General features: G+C 43.2%; 1 protein-coding gene across 1 annotated transcript in view; it reads left to right on the plus strand.

Moving 5' to 3' along the window:
• Nucleotides 1-20,664, plus strand: part of LOC111609555 (NLR family CARD domain-containing protein 3-like) — a gene marked incomplete at its 3' end in the record, with an annotated part of 46,996 nt that overhangs the window by 13,770 nt on the left and 12,562 nt on the right. The window contains exons 6-10 of the mRNA XM_023338685.1: nucleotides 4,376-4,454; nucleotides 4,613-4,841; nucleotides 4,986-6,777; nucleotides 7,614-7,787; nucleotides 11,563-11,736. Coding sequence (XP_023194453.1) covers nucleotides 4,376-4,454; nucleotides 4,613-4,841; nucleotides 4,986-6,777; nucleotides 7,614-7,787; nucleotides 11,563-11,736 — 2,448 coding nt within the window. The remainder of the gene's footprint in view (nucleotides 1-4,375; nucleotides 4,455-4,612; nucleotides 4,842-4,985; nucleotides 6,778-7,613; nucleotides 7,788-11,562; nucleotides 11,737-20,664) is intronic.

Here is a 20,664-nt window from a genome sequence, read left to right on the forward strand (position 1 = left end):
TGGCATCAGAGGTTGAAAACACCTGAGTGGTGAATTCAGTGCGATCCATCTGTCTAGCGGATCGAGGAATTTCCCGGCTTCTCTTGTTGACTGTGCCGAGGATGGTGGTTTTCCGGCTACGCAGTTGTTGCGCAAGTGACAGTGATGTGAAGAAATTGTCCGTGGTTACAGTTCTGCCCTTGTCCATGAACGGTTCCATCAGCCTCATCACTACAGTCTCGGACAGTCTCTCCCCGCTGGGACGACTGGGGTCCTTGCCAAGATATGGGAAGACATTACAGATGTACTGTGATTTCAAGTCGCAAGCCACCCAAAACTTGATGCCAAACTTGTCCGGTTTTGTTGCCATGTATTGAAGGAAACAGCAGCGGGTTTTTGTGGGGAAAAGCTGTTCATCAACAGTGATGTGTCGACCAGGGCTGTAGGATGAGATGCAGTTAGCGGCAAACGATTCCCAAAGATCAGAGATTGCAGCGAATCTGTTGGTCTCCGCTCGCTCACGGCGTGTAAACATGTCATCAAAGCGTAGGTGTCGCATGATGTTTTGGAAGCGGTTTCGGGCCATAGTTGAAATGATCGTTGGGTTTCCCAGGTTTGCTGACCAGCTGTCACATAGTGATGGAACCTTGTTCACCCCCCGCAAGATAATGACTGAAATAAATGCCATTAGTTCCGGGAGATCCATGAACCAATCCTGCTGCTCCTGACGTGCATGTTGGGTGGTCCACTGTTGAATGGTACGAAGCATCTCCAGAGTAATAAAACAGAGGAAGCTCTGAAGGCGACTCCGGATGCTTCGACTGGCCTTAGCGCTTGGCTCTCCATCTTTGGCGTACGGCTCAATTGGAGTGAAATGGAGATGTGTCCCCACTTGTTCCTGCCGCCACACTGTACCATCCTTCGTGGTCTCTGTCGGCTCACTCCCCGAACGAGCTCTCTTTTTTGGTAGCGGGAGAGTCTCCTCATCTGCAAGAAAAACAATTTCAAATCAACTTTTTGTTTCTTTCTAAATAACAAAATAGTCAGGAAAATAAAATAAGCAGGTTGAGAAAACTAACCTGAAGAGAGCTCAGAGTCCGAATCCGGTTGAGCGTCTAGGTCTTCTTTGTCTATGACTTCTTCATCTATATCTTCTCCTTCTGAATCCCAAGGCTTGGAATTCTGCATAAGTAATTCCAAAGCCCCTTCAGCATTCATCAGCTTCTGTGTCCTCTTCGCCATCTTGATTCTTGCAAACTAAAAAGCTGAGTGAATGTCCAGATATTTATACTCCACAGCACAAAAGGCAGCATGCAAATTTGCATGTGCAAAGTCTCCCAGATCTGGGAACCACCAGAAGTAGTTATTTTCAAAATGTCTATCCTGTTCCAAGGACAATCAGCGTTAAAGTTGATGTAGTGAGTTTGGCTCTCCTCCCCCCTGCTCATCTACAGGGATGCTAATTAGACCATTCAGAGTCGTCAGTTTGGCCACATTTGGATGCTAATAACCCAGTTTGGCCCTCTCTCGGTAGCTCTAGGAAGATACCCAATCTGGCCCCTCTTGGTAGAGATAGGAATTTCTCAAAATCCTGGTAGTCCTAGTGTTAACTGATGAAAATCTAATTTTGCTGTCAGTTCTCTATATTTTCATATAATGCAACCCACATTTTTTGAGAAAAATCAAGTAATGGAAATATCCATGTGTCTTGGTAATATAACATACAAATATATTTTAATAATTATGTTTTGAAAGATTTGATGGGTTGGTGAAGCGTAGAGATCAGCCAAATGAGCATGTCCCCACTGACCAATGTTAATTTTTCACTGAATATAAAACAAATGAAACTAACCAGTAACTGCAACTTATTTGTACCATTTTAAACATTTAAGGTATACTTTAATCTAAATAAAAAAATATGACAAAAATGCATGAATTATTTATAAAATATCACTTTTTAATCATGTCCCTCCAGTTTTGTTTAACCCTGTAACAGCAGACCAATCCCTCCTTTTTATAAATAATGGTTCAGTCCAATTTCCTCAGCACCCTGGAAGTGACATCACTTAAGTTTTTTCCCGCTCACACTGTAAAGAGATTTAAGTGTTAATATAGTTTCTTACCGATATTTGATTATTTTTTATCCAAACATCGTCATTGTCAAGCTCAACCTTTCAACATTTTTGGCATGTAAATGATAATTATTGTTGTTTGGGAAAAAGTAAAGAATGGTCTTTGAAACATATTAATTCTTGTTTTCATCATATCATATGTTGCTCCATAACCCAGCTAATGTGGACTTATGGCAACTTTTAGTAAAAATCTTCAACCCCGTTACAGTTTGGTCAACTGTTACAATGGGTTCAACCGTTACTTGATACATTATTATGATTTTTTATAATAACAGCAAATATTAGACTAATATTTGTTGGACTGTATGCAAAGTTTAAAGAATGATTCAAAAACATAAAAAAGCCTGATTTAATGTTTATTTTAAAGTATATTTTTATGATTTATGAAAAGAGCTTTTCCATCAAGTTGCCATATTCTACTTATCAGTCTAATTATTATGATTCAGAATCAAATAAGATATAAATACAATTAGTTATTTTAATTAAGGCACAGAGGAATGAAATTGTCCTGTTATGGGGTTGAATTTAATGCAACCTAAGTAACAAAGAAATTCTTAATACTGTTTGGGATTTCATGAATAAGGTGGGGAGACATATTTTCCTGGAGGTTTTGTCAGAATCTGTGTTTTCTGTGTTCATTTAGAGTTTTTTGTGTCCTTGCGTCTCTTCGTTGTCCTGTCCTCCCCTTGATTGTTCCCAGGTGTGTCTCGTCTCTGTGATTACCCTCCCGTGTATTTAACTCCACCTGTGTTCTTTGTTCCTCGTCGGGTCCTCGTCTAATGTGCGTTCGTGTTGTTCAGTGTCCATTCCTTTGTACGGTTGCTACCGGTGTCGAGCCCTGGTTTCCGCTCGGCCGTGCTGCCCGTTATTTTGGACTGTGTTATTCTGGACATTCATCATTAAATCCATTAATTTATCCTACCTGGGTCTACAGCGTCTGCCTCACCAACCCTCACCACACCTCATGACAGGTTTAAAGAGTCCTTCAATAGATGCAGTGATCAAAAACACAATTATTGTGGTATATTTTTAAGTAATCTGAGACGCCAAAATGTACAGAATTCAGAGAATCACCCAATTACTGCTGATGAATAACGGGGACAAAAATGACCCATAATGAACTCACTTTTCAATCAAGACACAGAAACTATCATGTTGACATGACCTTTGACCCACAAACATTTAAATGCATTTTCTTCTGTTTAGCAATAACTTAATTTTTCCAAATGAAACAGACTCATTTATTTAATCAAATATTAATATTAACACAGAAACACAAAGGTAGAAGTAAATTTCTGATAGGTATTTTCTCGACCTACATAAAAGAGAACCACAAACAACGTTTATTAGTTTTCAACCAAGCTTTTGCAAAAGGGGGAAGACACAGAAAACTGCTTCTTCTAGCCGCTCATCGTGCGTTCCTACACTCTGCTGCAGCGCTTGTCTTTTTATTAACACAGGGAAGGAGTGAATGGGATGTGGGAGAGTGATCTTAACAGAAAAGGGCTATTCTGATAACAAGGAAGGAGGAAAACAGAAACTACATTCTACACACAGGCAGTTTCACAAGTAAGGAGTATTTCAGTAGAAAGGGAAACAGCTGCAGAAAACATGTTCAAGGTTAAGGGAAAAAGCAAGTTTTGTCTTTCACACAGTTTTACAAATTCCTCCTCTCTGTGGTGAGAACACTAAACCTTTAAATGAAAAACAATTTAGTAAAACTACTAGTGTAAGAATGATAACAAAACATTATTATACCAATTTCATTTCTAGGTTTATATTTGGATTAGTCTCTAAGTCTGATTAAACACAGATTAATGCTGAAAGACAAAGAGGACCCCACATGGACACACACCCACATATCTCAAACCTCCTCCATGTCCACATCACGTCAGATCTAGTCATCAGAATATGATGAATGTCCCACACTGTCCTGTAGAACCTGTGTGGACAGAGCCTTCACTTCCACTGTCCCCAAGCTCTGGGAAACTGTCTCCACCAGCATCAGATCTAATGACAGTTTGGACAGTTTGAAGTCCAAGTTCAGCATCAACCTTTTAAAATGTCTTCTAGGTGATTTTGGTGTTACTGCTCTTCATCCTTGTAGTTCATCTTCCTCTTTTTAACTTCACTCCATTTTGTTCATATGATGCTCTGTTTTTCTGCTTCAAGTACATTTAATGTGAAAGTCTTGGTGATTTCATCTCTGAATACTGCTGGATGAATATTTCCTGACTTCCTAATTGTTCCTGGTTCCTCCACAGAGTGGACCAGCAGAGCTCAGAGGTTCCCAGTGGTCAATCTGCCCAGCAGCATCAAACACAGCTGGACTCCATATTTATGGTCTGTATATGAACAACAACTTTTCCAAGCGTTCTGTTCACAGTCATCTCCATGCTGCTCTTTGTAGACCAGAGGACTGTCAGTCTGTCAAACATCTATCTGGTGTTTGGCTCCATGATTTCAGTCTGATGTTTCCTTCATCTATTATTCTATTCCAGACGCTGGAGGCCAATATTGTCACTTTTCTGAAGAACGAGCTGAAGAAGATCCATCAGTTTCTGAGTCCAAATGACCCAGAATGTTTAGAAAGTCAGAGAGATGATGATGAGGTGTTGGAAGGTGAGGATGAAGAGCAGAGGAGGAGCAGCAGAGAGGCAGTGATGAAGATCACACTGAACTTCCTGAGGAGGATGAAGCAGGAGGAGCTGGCTGACCGTCTGCAGAGCAGTAAGAGGATTTCTACAAAGGTTTAACCTGATGGATAAATCTCACATTTACTGAAATGTGAAGAGATGGAATCACATTTATGCAAAACATCTTGAGAATCTGATTTTATTTAGTTCTTGATTTTATTTTTTTGTCTTATTTTAGAACGTCTTGCTGCAGTTTGTCAACATCAACTTAAATCTGGTCTGAAGAAGAAGTTCCAGTCTGTGTTTGAGGGGATTGCTAAAGCAGGAAGTCCAACCCTTCTGAACCAGATCTACACAGAGCTCTACATCACAGAGGGAGGGACTGGAGAGGTCAATGATGAACATGAGGTCAGACAGATTGAAACAGCATCCAGGAAACCAGACAGACCAGAAACAACAATCAGACAAGAAGACATCTTTAAAGTCCAACCTGGAAGAGATCAACCAATCAGAACAGTGATGACAAAGGGAGTGGCTGGCATTGGGAAAACAGTCTTAACACAAAAGTTCACTCTGGACTGGACTGAAGACAAAGCCCACCAGAACATCCAGTTCATATTTCCATTCACGTTCAGGGAGCTGAATGTGCTGAAGGAGAAAAAGTTCAGCTTGGTGGAACTTGTTCATCATTTCTTTAGTGAAACCAAAGAAATCTGCAGCTTTGAACACTTCCACGTTCTGTTCATCTTTGATGGCCTGGATGAGAGTCGACTTCCTCTGGACTTCCACAACAAGGAGATCCTGACTGATGCTACAGAGTCCACCTCAGTGGATGTTCTGCTGACAAACCTTATCAGGGGGAAACTGCTTCCCTCTGCTCTCCTCTGGATAACCACACGACCTGCAGCAGCCAATCAGATCCCTCCTCAGTGTGTTGATATGGTAACAGAGGTCAGAGGGTTCAATGACCCACAGAAGGAGGAGTACTTCAGGAAGAGATTCAGAGATAAGCAGCAGGCCAGCAGGATCATCTCCCACATGAAGACATCACGAAGCCTCCACATCATGTGCCACATCCCAGTCTTCTGCTGGATCACTGCTACAGTTCTGGAGGATGTGTTGGAGACCAGAGAGGGAGGAGAGCTGCCCAGAACCCTGACTGAGATGTACATCCACTTCCTGGTGGTTCAGACCAAAGTGAAGAAGGTCAAGTATGATGGAGGAGCTGAAACAGATCCACACTGGAGTGCAGAGAGCAGTAAGATGATTGAGTCTCTGGGAAAACTGGCTTTTGATCAGCTGCAGAAAGGAAACCTGATCTTCTATGAATCAGACCTGACAGAGTGTGGCATCGATATCATAGCAGCCTCAGTGTACTCAGGAGTGTTCACACAGATCTTTAAAGAGGAGAGAGGTCTGTACCAGGACAAGGTGTTCTGCTTCGTCCATCTGAGTGTTCAGGAGTTTCTGGCTGCTCTTCATGTTCATCTGACCTTTATCAACTCTGGGGTCATCTTGATGGGAGAAAAACAAACACCTAAGAAATCTTCATTATTTAATAAACTTAAACTAAAATCTCTCCATCAGAGGGCTGTTGACCAGGCCTTACAGAGTCCAAATGGACACCTGGACTTGTTCCTCCGCTTCCTCCTGGGACTTTCACTGCAGACCAATCAGAGACTCCTACAAGGTCTGCTGACACAGACAGGAAGTAGCTCACAGACCAATCAGAAAACAGTTCAGCTCATCAAGGAGAAGATCAATGAGAATGTGTCTGCAGCGAAAAGCATCAATCTGTTCCACTGTCTGAATGAACTGAATGATCGTTCTCTAGTGGAGGAGATCCAACAGTCTCTGAGTTCAGGACGTCTCTCCACAGATAAACTGTCTCCTGCTCAGTGGTCAGCTCTGGTTTTCATCTTAGTGTCATCAGGAAAAGATCTGGATGTGTTTGACCTGAAGAAATACTCTGCTTCAGAGGAGGCTCTTCTGAGGCTGCTGCCAGTGGTTAAAGCCTCCAACAAAGCTCTGTAAGGACACTGATTGTTTAGGCAGTTATTTTTGATAGAAATATGCTAATGATGAGGTAAATATATATATTAGTGTTTCAGTTTAGGGCTGCACAGTGGTGCAGTTTGTAGCACTGTTGTCTTGCAGCAAGAAGGTCCTGGGTTCGATTCCCGGCCCGGGGTCTTTCTGCACGGAGTTTGCATGTTCTCGTTGTGCATGTGTGGGTTCTTTCCGGGTTCTCCAGCTTCCTCCCACAGTCCAAAAACATGACTGTTAGGTTAATTGGTCTCTCCAAATTCTCCCTAGGTGTGTGTGTGTGTGTGAATGTTTGTTTGTCCTGTGCGTCTCTGTGTTGCCCTGCGATAGGCTGGCGACCTGTCCAGGGTGACCCCGCCTCTCACCTGGAACGTTAGCTGGAGACCAGCAACCCTCCCGACCCCATTAGGGACAAGGGTGTAAGAAAATGGATGGATTGATGTTTCAGTTTATATATTGGTGCATTGTCTCTTCAAATTATCTCACTGGGGGGGATGTGTAAAGGAGACAGAGACTTACTTCAGCAGCTGAACATACTATTACATATTAAAGCAGCAAAACTTCTACTCTTTATGTTAAAATTTAAATTGTACTAATTTAGCTAATTGTGGAATTTTATAATTCTATTTCTAGCCTCCTTGTTGCCTGTAGTTCTGTCCTTTAAGGCTGGAGGACTAACTATAGAATGAACCATTTCACAACAAAAGGCAACGTAAATACGTGTAAAATAAGATAGTTCCTTCTCTGTCCAAGAAAAACATAGAAAAACACTATTTTTTAAGAAGTGATTAACAACAGATTTTTCTCTCTGTCTCCCCAGACTGAGTGGCTGTAACCTCTCAGAGAGAAGCTGTGAAGCTCTGTCCTCAGTTCTCAGCTCCCAGTCCTCCAGTCTCAGAGAACTGGACCTGAGTAACAACAACCTGCAGGATTCAGGAGTGAAGCTTCTCTCTGCTGGACTGGAGAGTCCAAACTGCAACCTGGAAACTCTCAGGTAAAATGTTCTCAATCCTGCTGAAACCAGATTTCTGTCAACTAGCTCCTAGCAGCAGTGATGGCATAGTTACTTTGAAAAAGTAACTTTAATCGGATTACTGATTACTCCTTGAAAAAGTGACTCAGTTAGATTACTGATTACTTGTTTTGGAAAGTAACTAAGTTACATTAAAAGTAACGTTTTTAGTTACTTTCAGCAGCTGCTAACAACAACGCTGTGAAAATGACATTGATCTTTACCAATACTTAATTGTAAGCTATTTTATAATGGTAACATCAACAATGTGTCTCCACTTATAAGGTTGAACTGAATGGGAGATTTTTTAATGGTTACAGTACAAAGAAAACATTAGTAATTTGTGCATGTTTTTGTGTGGTCCACTATTGTCTGGAAAACTCTAAGAAGGATTTTAACCCCCTCTCCACCCCACCAGCCTCCAGGTTGTGCGTTACGGCCCTGAGTTTGGTGTCAGAGCACAGAGCTCCTCCTGTGGCTCCACAACTCAGATGGCTCCTGCAAAGATTTGTGACACTTATCTTATTATTAATAATTATAATGGCGTTTAGTTGCACAACTTTACAGACTCGTTCATTCGTGGCTGTTTTCACATTTATTGCGCTGTTCAGATTAGTCTCGATGTTTCCAATGTTCTGGATAGCTCAACATGATTGACAGGTAGTATATTAACTTGACATTAACAAAGACACAGCGGGACGGATCATCCAGGAAATGATGGACAGGGAGAGCCTGACTAAAACTAACTGGAGGTCGGACACATTCTGGGGTTTATGTCTGCTTATTTCCAAGCCCAAATGAGTAACTTCACGTTAAAAAATGAGCCCAAAAAGCGCAACCCGCGACTCAATAAATTTGCAAGCGACTTTAAAAAAAAAAGGCCACAGCCGCTTATAATAATTGGAGTTGGCGACAGAAACTCAAAATAGTTCCTGTTTTTCTACCAACAAAATGCGCGTCTCCCTCATCCCTCCATTGTTTACATTTCTGTCACTGCTGATACTGTCGCATAAAAACGGCAATGACTTCACAAAACGCGTAGAGGAAATAAAATTAAATTCCAAAAGAAAATAGTAACACACAGTAACGCAAAGTGATTTCGATACATAACTGTAGTCTGACTACTGGATATGAAATAGCAACGCGTTAGATTACTTGCTAATGAAAAAAGTGGTCCGATGTCAGTAACTGACATCACTGCCTAGCAGAGATACATTATACTGTCAAAAGTATTTGACCACCCATCCAAATGATCAGAATCAGATGCTCCAATAACTTCCATGGCCTCTAGACATGCAGCCTATTTTTACAAAGAATTGTGAAAGAATGGGTTCCCCTCAGGAACACAGTGAATACCATCAACAGGATGTGCAACAAGTGGCATCCTATCACTAGCATGTGGCTAACAAATCTCTACACATAAACGTTGCTGGTTTTCATTTACTCCAGGCTGAAAGGACCAAGAAGAGAGGTATTTAGAAAGGCGGCGGTCATTCTTCCATTGATAGTGGAGCTCTGGATAGATGACAGATTGCTGCATCCTAGGTGCACAAATGAGCATTATTGCAGATCCTTCATCCTGCAGTTGTTAGACTTTCTAACCAGAACTGCTCCTAACAAACTCAATAATTATTACATTCTGGCTGTTAGATGGTATAACTTTAACTGTTGTAACTTTTTACATTTCTTTTAAATTGGCTGATGGACAGGAAGTTAGACTGTTCAGATAAATTACATTAACAGATATTATTGGCATTGAAGAGATATGGCTGAGAGCAATTGTAGATTCTAGAATAAGTGGAAATGTTTCAGTAACAGGAAGAGGATGAGCAACATGTTAAAATAATGATCTATATTCAGAGAAACAAGTAGAGGAATTTATCTAGAATATATATAATATAAAGTCAGAACCTTCTTGAAATTCATTGTTATACAGACCACAAGAGATCTTTTAAGCTAAACAGTCATTAATATCTAAAATAACCTGTTGTGTCTACCACTAGGTGGTGTACGAGAATAGGATAGAGAGGAGAGAAAAGAAGAAGAAGAGATAAGATGGAGGAAAGGAATACTTGATGTTACTGTACTGCTGAGCGAGTTATGAATAAAAGCTGTTAAGGGTTCTTTGTCTACTTGAGCTTCTACCTCGTCCTAGCTTCCAAACATAACATAACCCTTTGAAGAATTTGAATTAATATGAGTCACAAGAAGATTTTATTTCCTTTTGGGATCAATAAGCTGTTTTTTAATTTGAATTTGAGTGTACAGTGAACCCTCGTCATTCGCGGGGGTTGCGTTCCGAAAAGAACCCGTGATGGACGAAATCCGTGAAATAGTTATCTTTATTTTTTACAATTATTATACAGCATAATTAAATACTCTACTTTGAAACCAAGCCTAAGCATTTTTTTTAACAAATAGAACTCTTTCTTACTAATAAGTACAGTAAAATAATCATTTTAATCACCAATATAAAGTACAGTAAGACAAATTGTGACTCGCGTATTTCACTGTTCCTCTGACTGTGACGCTGCGACCTGACTCCGCTCTCTAGTGTCTTTTTCTTCTAAAGCCTGCGGTGCTGGTGTGTTTTTTGGAGAGAAGAACATAGTTATCGGTACTTGTTGTCGCTCCTTTTTCTTCTGGGCAAAAACATTTGCCAATATTTCCCAAGCTGTATTACGTACATTTAAATGCCGTAACGTTATTAAAGTTACAGGTAGAGAAGAAACGCGGAGACTGTTTAGCCAATCAGGACGCAGAACACAATGCAGTGTGAAAAAAAATAACTGCACAATAAACTCTGCGAAGCATCGAGGCCGTGAAAGGTGAACCACGTTATAGCGAGGGTTCACTGTATCAGTAGAAAGAATAATAAATAATTAGAAATGAAAGAAGAGATAACTATTATGAACGTTAGATTAGAATCAGTATGAGCCCCACAGCGTCCTGAATCCGACGGCCAACTGCTGCCTTATTTGTTCGTTCTCTCACTCTTTTATTTTACCAAGACTGCCAGAACCACTTTGTGTCCAGACTTGGGTTTAATAAAACCTCTTTGTTAAAAACATCATCTGGTCTGGACTTTGTATTTTGTGAGTTCTGTGTGATGACATGAGGATCGTAACATATTGGTGGCCCATCCTATTCCAATAAAATGTTTAAAACATATTTGGAGGGCCGTTCAATGTTGTGATAATTATGAATGCAGTTTTAATTGTGGTGACGTCTGAAAGTGTGTTTTCCATGTGTTTAGTAACCTTTAGTGTCAGGTTGGTGGGGTGTTTTCAGAACTCTTTCATTTAAATACTGGGTTAAATTTCCCTGTATTTAATATTTGGCTAGTGATTGTTTTTGGATTGTTTTAGGAGCAAATTTGTTTCTATTTGTTTCTATTTTTTTCCACAATAGTTTTGTTGTAATTTTTTTCTCAAATAAAAAAGGATTTTTTAAATACAAACCTTTTATTGAGCAATTTGATTCTCAGGCTTCATTGGACTCTTTCTGTTAAAACTGACATGGGATTAATTTAGTTCATAGAGGAATTTAATATTTCTCTTGCCAGCCTTCTTGTTGCCTTTAGTTCAGTCCTTCATGGCTGGAGGCCCATCTATAGACTGAACCAGTTCACAACAAAAGGCAACATAATTATATATAAAACAGTCCCTTAAATCAGTAAAGAGGAACATTGTTGACTGAAAAAAAGACACATTTTGAAGAATTCTTTAATAACAGATTTTTCTCCATGTCTCCTCAGACTGAGTGACTGTAACCTCTCAGAGAGAAGCTGTGAAGCTCTGTCCTCAGTTCTCAGCTCCCAGTCCTCCAGTCTCAGAGAACTGGACCTGAGTAACAACAACCTGCAGGATTCAGGAGTGAAGCTTCTCTCTGCTGGACTGAAGAGTCCAAACTGCAACCTGGAAACTCTCAGGTAACTCTGGGCACTTGACAAATTGCTGCATCTTAGGAGCAAAAAGAAACATTATTACAGATCCCAGCATTTGCTTGGCTTTCTTATTTATTCCACATGTTACAAATCCATCCATCCATCCATCCATCCATCAGTTCAGACCTTGGGTTCTACCTCAATGTTCTCATATTCTCATCATGTGATGAATTGTGTGTCTGCAGCTTATCAGGCTGTTTGGTCTCAGAGGAAGGCTGTGCTTCTCTGGCCTCAGCTCTGACCTCCAACCCCTCCCATCTGAAAGAGTTGGACCTGAGCTACAATCATCCAGGAGACTCAGGAGTGAAGCTGCTGTCGGCTGGACTGAAGGATCCACACTGGAGACTGGAAGCTCTCAGGTATGGAGGAACCTGCTGCAGGAGCAGAGAAGGTCTGATAGAGGAGGAAGAGGGAGAAATGTCTTTAGTCAGTCTGCTGGGAAACATTTAGTTTGAAGCTGAATGTTTAATTTGATAATTAAATATTTAGACGCCTCATCTGGAGGCAGAGATCATTACCCAGTTTTCTGGAATATTCTCCAGACTAAGAACGGCTCACAAGGAAAATTAAAGAGTGGGATGGGTTTAATAGTTTAATAGGGACTCTGACTAAATTAATAAAAGAAGTTCAGTTAGATTTCCATGATGATCTGCTGATGGCAGAAAGGAATTTAAAACAATATTTGATGGAGCTCCAGACCAATCAGCCCCAAGAAGCAAAGATGAGAAGAAAAGTAACTCCATGTTGGTCAGATGGATGTTTAAAAGTTATGGGAGAGAAAAATAAAGAACTTTAGATTTTAAACAAAACTCACAACTTTCAGGATTTAATAAAATGTAAATTACATAAAAAGTGAAGAAAACTATTCATGAGGCAAAGAAAGAAAGTGAGAATTTTAACAGTTTCATCCATTTAGTAGTTTGATCTCCACCAGGGGGCGACATCTGGAAAATGATCCAAAGAATGAAAGGAATCAGGAGAGAATGGAAATCCCTTGTTTTCCAGAGGAAATGAAGAATTGCAGTGAATGATGGTGAAAAAGTAGAATTGTGCTCTGTTGACTGTGGTAGAAATGAAAAAACAATAATAAGACCTTTTAGACAGATCCAAGAAAAGACTAATGTGTTTAGGTTTTCAGTAGTTGGGAAAGCTTTTGGGATTGTTCAATAAAGTTTGGGAAAAATTCCCAACGTCTTGGAAAAAGGCAGAGACCCTTCATGTTGGAAAACCAGGGAAATATCCATCCGACCAATCAGATTCCAGATCCACAGCTCTGACGTCACATTTAGGATAAATAATGGAATCGTAATAAGAGAAAGAAAAACATTTTATTGATAAAGTAGAGGGATGATATCAGCCCATCAGATGGTTTAGAAGAGGGAGAGGAAGCATCATGGGACTGCAGAGGTCCTTCACCTGATCCTGGTTGTTGGGACAAGAACAAATCATCATCATTAACAAATAAAAGCTTTAAAACAGTTTGTGGGGAATTAATCTGTATGATGTGTTTAACTTGTGAAGGTTATCCTGCAGTAGTCAGCCCCGCCCACTCCTCACAACTTCACAGGGCTGCCTACTGACCAGTTCTCCGTCTAACAGGTCCGGAAAATCTCTGAGACCTGGGTATTACCCTAAAAGTACTCTATAAGAGATAATCTATTTAAACTGGTGGCGAAAGTGATTCGTCTAGCTCTAACTACCTCCAATCCAGAAGTTATGACCCTTTACAGTTAAGAAACAATCAGCTGAGTAGCCCTCGCAGCTGCATAATTCCAATAACCACTTCTGTTAACGGTAGCCCACTTTCTAAATCATAACTTGCACTTGGAACCGGCTAGATTATGTTTAGTGACTTAGATGTAAGTCCCAGGGTCATTATTTACTCTCACCAAAGGAAATTATGAAGCCTCCTGTTTACTGGAATCATGTACATTAGTTTTACCTTAATTAAAAGAACTGGACAAAGATTAAATGACTCTATTAATTCCAATGTCCACCAACCTCATTAGAATTTTGTAGTATAAATTTATTAAGCAAGCTTAAGCAGGGATATGCGACATACAAATCAATAATCAATCGTATGTAGATCAAAAACAGTGTAATAAAATTTACATGTACAATCATACTACTCTGTCTCCTTTCCCTAAGAGTTAAGTCGCATGTTCTGAAATGGAATTTCAATGAGCAGATTCAACTCATACCCAGACGATGGTGGATCTTTGGCAACAGGAATTTCTAGCATCCTTGGTTGAGGTCTTTGCCTTGTGTAGAAAAACCCTCTTTAGGAAGGGAATAAAGCAGAACGGGTCTGAATCCTTTTGCAAAACCCAGTTCCTCATCCCTGGGGGAGCTTTGTCCTTCCTCCAAGTCTTGTTGCAGAGTTTAAAGTTGCTGGGTTGAGACGAGACCAACGGTCGAATAAGGAACCAGAGATGGGGCGATGGGACCCAGTCCTTTCTTGGCGGTGTGAAGTCCGAGCTCCTCCGTGGTTCTGAAGTGCGGTCCGTAGCTCAAGCTGCTCCTATAAGTTGTCTCTCCTTCTGCGCCGCCGGACTGGGAACGGCTGGTTCCTCTTTTTCAGCCCCTTTTTATGCATCTCTCCACCATGTGTGTGTATGGGGAGGCTTGGTCTACGTGACTTGCTTCACATCTGCTGTGTATCATGAAAAAGTCCCCGCATTGCCCAACCTATTCTTGCTGACCGTAGGGGAAGTTCTCGTACTTCCTCATTTTCCGTTGCCTCAGCCAAACTCACCGCACCACCCATCCTGTGCGCTTTGGCCATCTGTTCAGAACTGCTTGCGACATTTCCTGTTTCAGGACTGTGCTGTATTCCTCTCTTTCTCTATAACTCACTATTATTTATTATAACTCATTAAACACATTCAATCTGTTGTTAAACATGTTTGAATTAATGTCAAATGATTACAACTTCACGTTATCACAAGTTTGATCCTCAGTTAATAATCAATCACATCTCTCACTTATCATAATTCATCAACCATAATCTTTCCACAGTTAAATCATTACAGAAATCATTACTGATCACATTTCAGAAAATACTTTTCAGAAGGTTATTATGTGATTACTTGTATTCATTTTACTATTCATTCATATTCAATTTAATTAGCTTTTAATCAAACTACAAGATTACTTATTTTCTCTCAGGCCTCTATGCACCTTTTCTGCATGCACCCGGAAAGATCTCACACCCTATGCCAGTTTTCTTGACACCCCCTCCTTGAGATCGGACGGTGCTTCGCAGAAACCACAAAGTCCAAAGTCAAAAGAGATCAAGTCCATCACCACAATCGGTAGTGAGGATGTCCCGCTCATAACAGGTAACCGGAGACGATGAAGGAGTCCAGGAATCCACAACCTCATACTCCGACAGATTGGATGGCGGAGAAAGCCAGTGTTCTGCGCCCAAATCGTTGTCAAGTGTCGATTCACCTGAGACGGAAAGGGTGGAACGTTCCAGCGGAGGCTGCAGAGGCGAAGGCAAATCCATGCCGAAGTCTGGCAGCGTTGATGGGTTGTTGCAGTAGCCGTCCAATTCTGCCAGCAGATCCTGGAAATCCATATTACTTGGTGATGGAGATGAAGGGGAAAGGATGTCCTCAATCTGGCATGCTTGGGGAGATGAACTGAGGTTCTCAGTTTGGGTACCTCTCTCGTTAGTCGCACTGCTGGCTTGGCATCCGACGTCGATAAACAAATCTGGAGACACGGGACGTGTAGGCGGAAGGTAGTCGCCCACCGCCACAAGTCGTCCATCCAACAGGTGTAAAGTTGGGAGGCATTGCCGAGTAAGTTGGTGTTCCCATAACTTATGAATCACGGGCAGCCGTAGTCCCATATACAACGGAGATGCTGTAAAGTCGTCGTCGTCTAGGCCAAACGCAGAGGTCCACACGATTTTGTGCACCCGTTCCAGGGATCTAGATGTGGAATCCGCTATGTAGGGCAAATTCTCCAGCCCTGTGGCGCAGAGGATTGCCGTTACATGGGTGAAATGGCTGCTCACGCAGTTGTGACACCAGCGGGAAGACGATGCAACCCAAATGAATCCAAAGGATTCTGCATTGATTCCACACCCCATACAGCAGGTTGATGCCTGAGGAGAAACAGCAACCCAGGTAACTTCATGATCAGTGGTTATTGATTAACTACATTTACTTACAACGACGAAAATGCAAAAGCGAAAGCTGAGAGAATAGGCTGGTTTAAGCCCGTGTGCCGGCTTGTTTTGCGAGCCAAGGTGAATTAATCACAGGAGCCGGAATGTCATGATCTGGAGCTGGTTCACCTCGATCATAGACATGAGCTGAATCATGGAATATTGCCGCGTAGGTCATCAGCCATACAACAATGGCTAGGTCCGAGGTCTCACGGAGCCAGTAGAGGACCACCAGGATCCCCCAAACCGTTGCCCAAAGAGCCAGAATTATCCACTTTTGCATCCAAATTCGCCGTCCCCGACCCTTGATAGACAAGGCCTGGCGCGCTAAGTAGACGAGGATGGATACTGCGAAAAGCCCTTCTAGAATAGCTGTGAGGATCTTAAATGGGGCGGTTCGTGTGGCTTGTATGCCCCCAAGGACCAATTCCAATATCAGGGCTGTGGTATCGGTGACGAGCCATAGGCAGACCACAACACCCCTGCGCCAATTAATGCGGGTACGGCCCATCAGATAACAAGCGAAGAGGGATGAAGCCAACCCCCATTTGTGGAGAACGATGGGACGGAGGATCAGCTTGGCATATCCTTGTAGCGCGACGAAGATCCTCATAGGATGTCCCTTAGGCCAAGGACCGGTGTGGCAGAAGACTATCCAGGCCAGGGTAATCCCTAAATGCTCAAGGGTACTCACTTGAATCGGTGCAAAAAGTGAGTTGGGATTCGACGAGTTGGTTGAAGAGTTAGTCGAAGAGTTGGCTTCCATGATGTGAGATGATGGTCGCTCTGGATCAGGTCTTGTCAACAGCTGCGGTGAAGGGTGAATGGCTCGCAGGCACACGGCAGCTCTCTCTTATGCAGAAGTAGGCTCCTCCTTCGGGGGGAGGGGCTGGTAGTTCCTCTTTTTACAACGACACAGTGCTTTTAGCCACGCCTCCAGGACGATTTTACCGATGATCAACGCCACAGCGACGCCCAGGAGGCCCAAGAGGTATGGCCACAACAGACTCAAAGCACTCATCAGCCATTGTTCAACAATGTTGAGGCCTCCCTCCACCACACTAGCAACTTCTTCCGCAACCTCAGAAATAGCGGCCACCAATGTTGCCCCCATAGTCTCGTACCAGTAACAGTCATGTTGATCAGGGCCTTCTCCACATTTTTGCCAATTCTCTGTAGTGGTTGAGCAGGTGAGATTGGAATACAAAAGGTTAGGTCCTACCCAGTCAAACCCTGAATCTATGTTGCCATCACACAGACTTTTACGGAAAGCATGTCCTTCCGCGATGGCTATAAGGGAGTCTGGGATGAACGGAACAGGAAGACCAAGTATACTCTTGCGCTTCTGGAGATGATATCCTAGAATTGCATCGGTGCAGGTCCCTCCGCTCACTATCGCCCTTCGCCATGTTCCATTGAACTTTCGCCAAGTAACCTCAGCAGAGTGAGTGTCATACTCGTCTGCATAATGGTCTTTGCAGTAACTTTCCCAACCTCGGAGCTCTCCGCATGGTCGTCTGGCCAATCCTATTACACATTCAAGGATATTTCTGGTGTTGTTTTTACAAGTCATGCGCCAAGGTCTTGGGCTGACGTAACTGGCCGGTCTCCAAAAAATCCCAGGCCAAATCATGCGTTCCTTAGAGTAGACCGTAGCGATGTACTGGTACTGTACCCAATAGTTTGTTGATTCTGTAAGGCATGGTGTTACCCAGGCTTCAAACTCATGTTGTTGGAGGCCCCACCACTCGTAGTCCCATTTTCGATAGTAATCCTCGTACCAGGCTCGTAGGGCCCATTTAGCCGTAGGAGCTTTATCAGGATCAGGGCAGTTATACCTCCAGGTAGAGTGCAAAGCGTTGCCAACCTGCCAGAGGTCGCACCGTGGCGATGAGAGGGTTTTCTTCCAACAGGTGTCATTTAGGCTCTCAAAAATTCTTTTTGCAACACACTTGTCAATCTTTGCGAAGTCCGTTTTAGGAGCGGTGAGAAGGTCATCAGGAGTCGGAAGGCGCTGCGTACGCAAGTTGGCAATGTATAGATCCGTTAATCCAGTGTGAGAACGAACTGTCCCCTCTGGGAAGTCTCCCATAAAGAACGTTTGGTCTTCGGCTATGTACGTCCACGGGAACGTGTTGTTCAGCCAGGGTTCAATTTCTGTACGGAGTGGACGTGTAGAGTGCCAAAAATCAGCCCAGTACTCTTCTATGGCTGATACTATATAATTCTGTCCTGCACATTTCACAAACTTGTTCCAGAGGCAAGGATTTAACCAACGAAAGTGGTGGTTGTAGCAGTGCTTTTGATCGTTTACATACATAAACCGTCTAGGTCCTTGCCTGATCAGGAAAGCCGTCATGTTAGTCAAAGTATCAGGTGTAGGCGGCGTCATTGTGTTGACTGGAACAGTACCTCGGGAGGCATTTCGAAAGGTCCAGTTCCCCGACGGTGCGGTTGGGATGGCGTCATCCACCCTGCAGTTCAGGTGATAATCTCCCCAAAACTCCTCTCGGGGAAGCCAGGCTCGGCAGCCTGAGGACCTGTGTGGGGCTGGGTATACTACTTCTGTATCCCAGTACCCTTGATTTGGCAACAATAGCAGCGGTCGACAAGCCATGTTGCAATGCCATTCTGGCATACCTCGGTCCGGGTGAATCCAGTTGCATCTGACGGTCCGTCGTTCTTTGTGTTGCAGAACCCGTATCCAGCAGAGCACTCCGGTGTCGAGGAAGTCGTAGTTGTAGATCTCCCAGGTACGATTCAGAAGGTCGTCCAGTGTGGAGTCGTTCAATTTGAAGGCTCGGCGTTCCACGTACTTTTTACCGTTGTCTTTGGCAAACTGTCCGGTTCGATTCTGGACAGAAGTTTCGTTGTCCCATGGTACAAAAATAGCCGTGGTGCTGGTATTCCAACAATTGAAGTTAGCGTACTTGGAATGTCCATAGGTGACTCTTGTATGCGTAAGATACCACGGTCCAACTCCGATGAAGTAGAAGATAGTAGCAAGAACAGCAGCAGCAAACAGCAAGGCAAGAAGCGTTAGCAGCCCTTTCAGGCATAGGGATTTTCCGGTTATCGTAGTCGTTTTCCGTAGCAAAGGTTCGTTAGAGGTTTCCGAGTCGTCGTCAGTGTCAGTAGAGCTGCCTGATTCCGATGTAACATCCAGCAACTCCGGGTCTGTAGGCCGGCGTCTCATGCCGATAGCATCCATCCTGGCCAGATTAGTGCTTCTCTGGGGTCCGATGTATCAGGCTTTGCACAGATTTTCCTCAAAGCCTTGAGGTGGCCTTGGGTGGCAGGGTTCTTTCCAACCCGTCTGGTGGCCCTTCTCTGCTGCAGGGCTGTAAATATGGGAGAGGGGTAGGGTAAATCAGGCTCCAACCCCCTCCACACCCACTTCCAGTGGAACACCCTCCAGTAATCCGGTCGAGGAAACGGGCCTTGGGCGGTGCCAGTTTTCAGCGCCTGGTCATACCAGGATTCGTGTTTGTACCCTATTGGGGCAGGCACTGAGATGTAGGTGTACAATGATTGTCCATGCAGAGTTAGTCTAGTGCGGTACCCCCAGGATGACGGAGTATAAATCCTCTGGTGTGGTGGATTGGGGTAGACCCTGTCGATTTCCAATTTCAATGGAAGCTTGGTGTTATTAAATATATAGCATTCTGGATCTATTTCCCTTTTTATTATGGTTCTCGCCATACTTGGTGAAGTGGTCCAAATGACCATGTCATTAAGTGTTATCTCACAATACAATCCTTGCAGTGGTTCAAGATAATGGGGACCCCACCTAACCCGTAGCTCGATCCCCTGTACCCTGAAATACACTGTATTAAAAGTCCATGGTAAAGATCTTGGACACATAGGTGAGATTGATGCAAAATTAACCGTGTTGTCGGATCCTCTTCCCTGCCAAGCAGGCGGTGCGGTAGGGATAAATAAATGTGGCTTTGTGGAAGGGGGCGTCGTGTATTCTTCACTTTCCCCTACTTGTTTTACGTTTTGGAAACTGGTGGGTCGGAGATATATGAGAAACTTGAGAAAATAGGCCTCGGTGAGCGGATTGGAAACAGTGAAATCTTCTCTTGGCATATCTAGTAGAATGGAGGTGGTAGGGAGTCTTAAAAACGGGCCTCTGTCTGATAGTCCCGATGAGACTCCAACCCCCACTTTGAACAATTTAGTCACAAAACACTGTCTCCCCTTTCGTTTTTTGGTTTTTTGCTGACCTGCAGACTTGACGACTCGTTTTCCTCCTTCCGGTGTGTCCATCAGTCTTGGTTTGTCTTTCTCCATGGAAATGCTGAGGCGAGCTTCTGCCAGGCGTGAGTTTTGGGTTTCTTCTTGGGAGGCTCCGGCTCCGTACTGGACACGGTAGCGTAGGTCTGCTCGTCTGGTACCACTTTGATGGCTGCTCCGACTGAGTAGATCCCTTTATAGGGGACGGTGATCATGCGCACTGACAGCTGGACGTGACAGGAGGTGCTAGGATCAGAGGGCGTACCCGCCCTGTGAGCCACGCCTCCCGGGTGTTGCAAAACTCCATCCCGAAACTGGGATTCCGCTGTCACCCAGTACAGGCAAGACTTCTCCTTTGGTCTCACCGCATTGCTGCCCCATCCGTCCACCTCAGTGGTGTAGTAATACATATCTGAGCTGCGCACCCCATCTTCCCTTGGTACATCCGGCAGATCTACTATAGGTATTGTGCAGTCGTTGATGACCTCCAAAAT

The sequence above is a fragment of the Xiphophorus maculatus genome, chromosome 8 (assembly GCF_002775205.1).
Source record: "Xiphophorus maculatus strain JP 163 A chromosome 8, X_maculatus-5.0-male, whole genome shotgun sequence".
NCBI classification, from domain to species: Eukaryota; Metazoa; Chordata; class Actinopteri; order Cyprinodontiformes; family Poeciliidae; genus Xiphophorus; species Xiphophorus maculatus.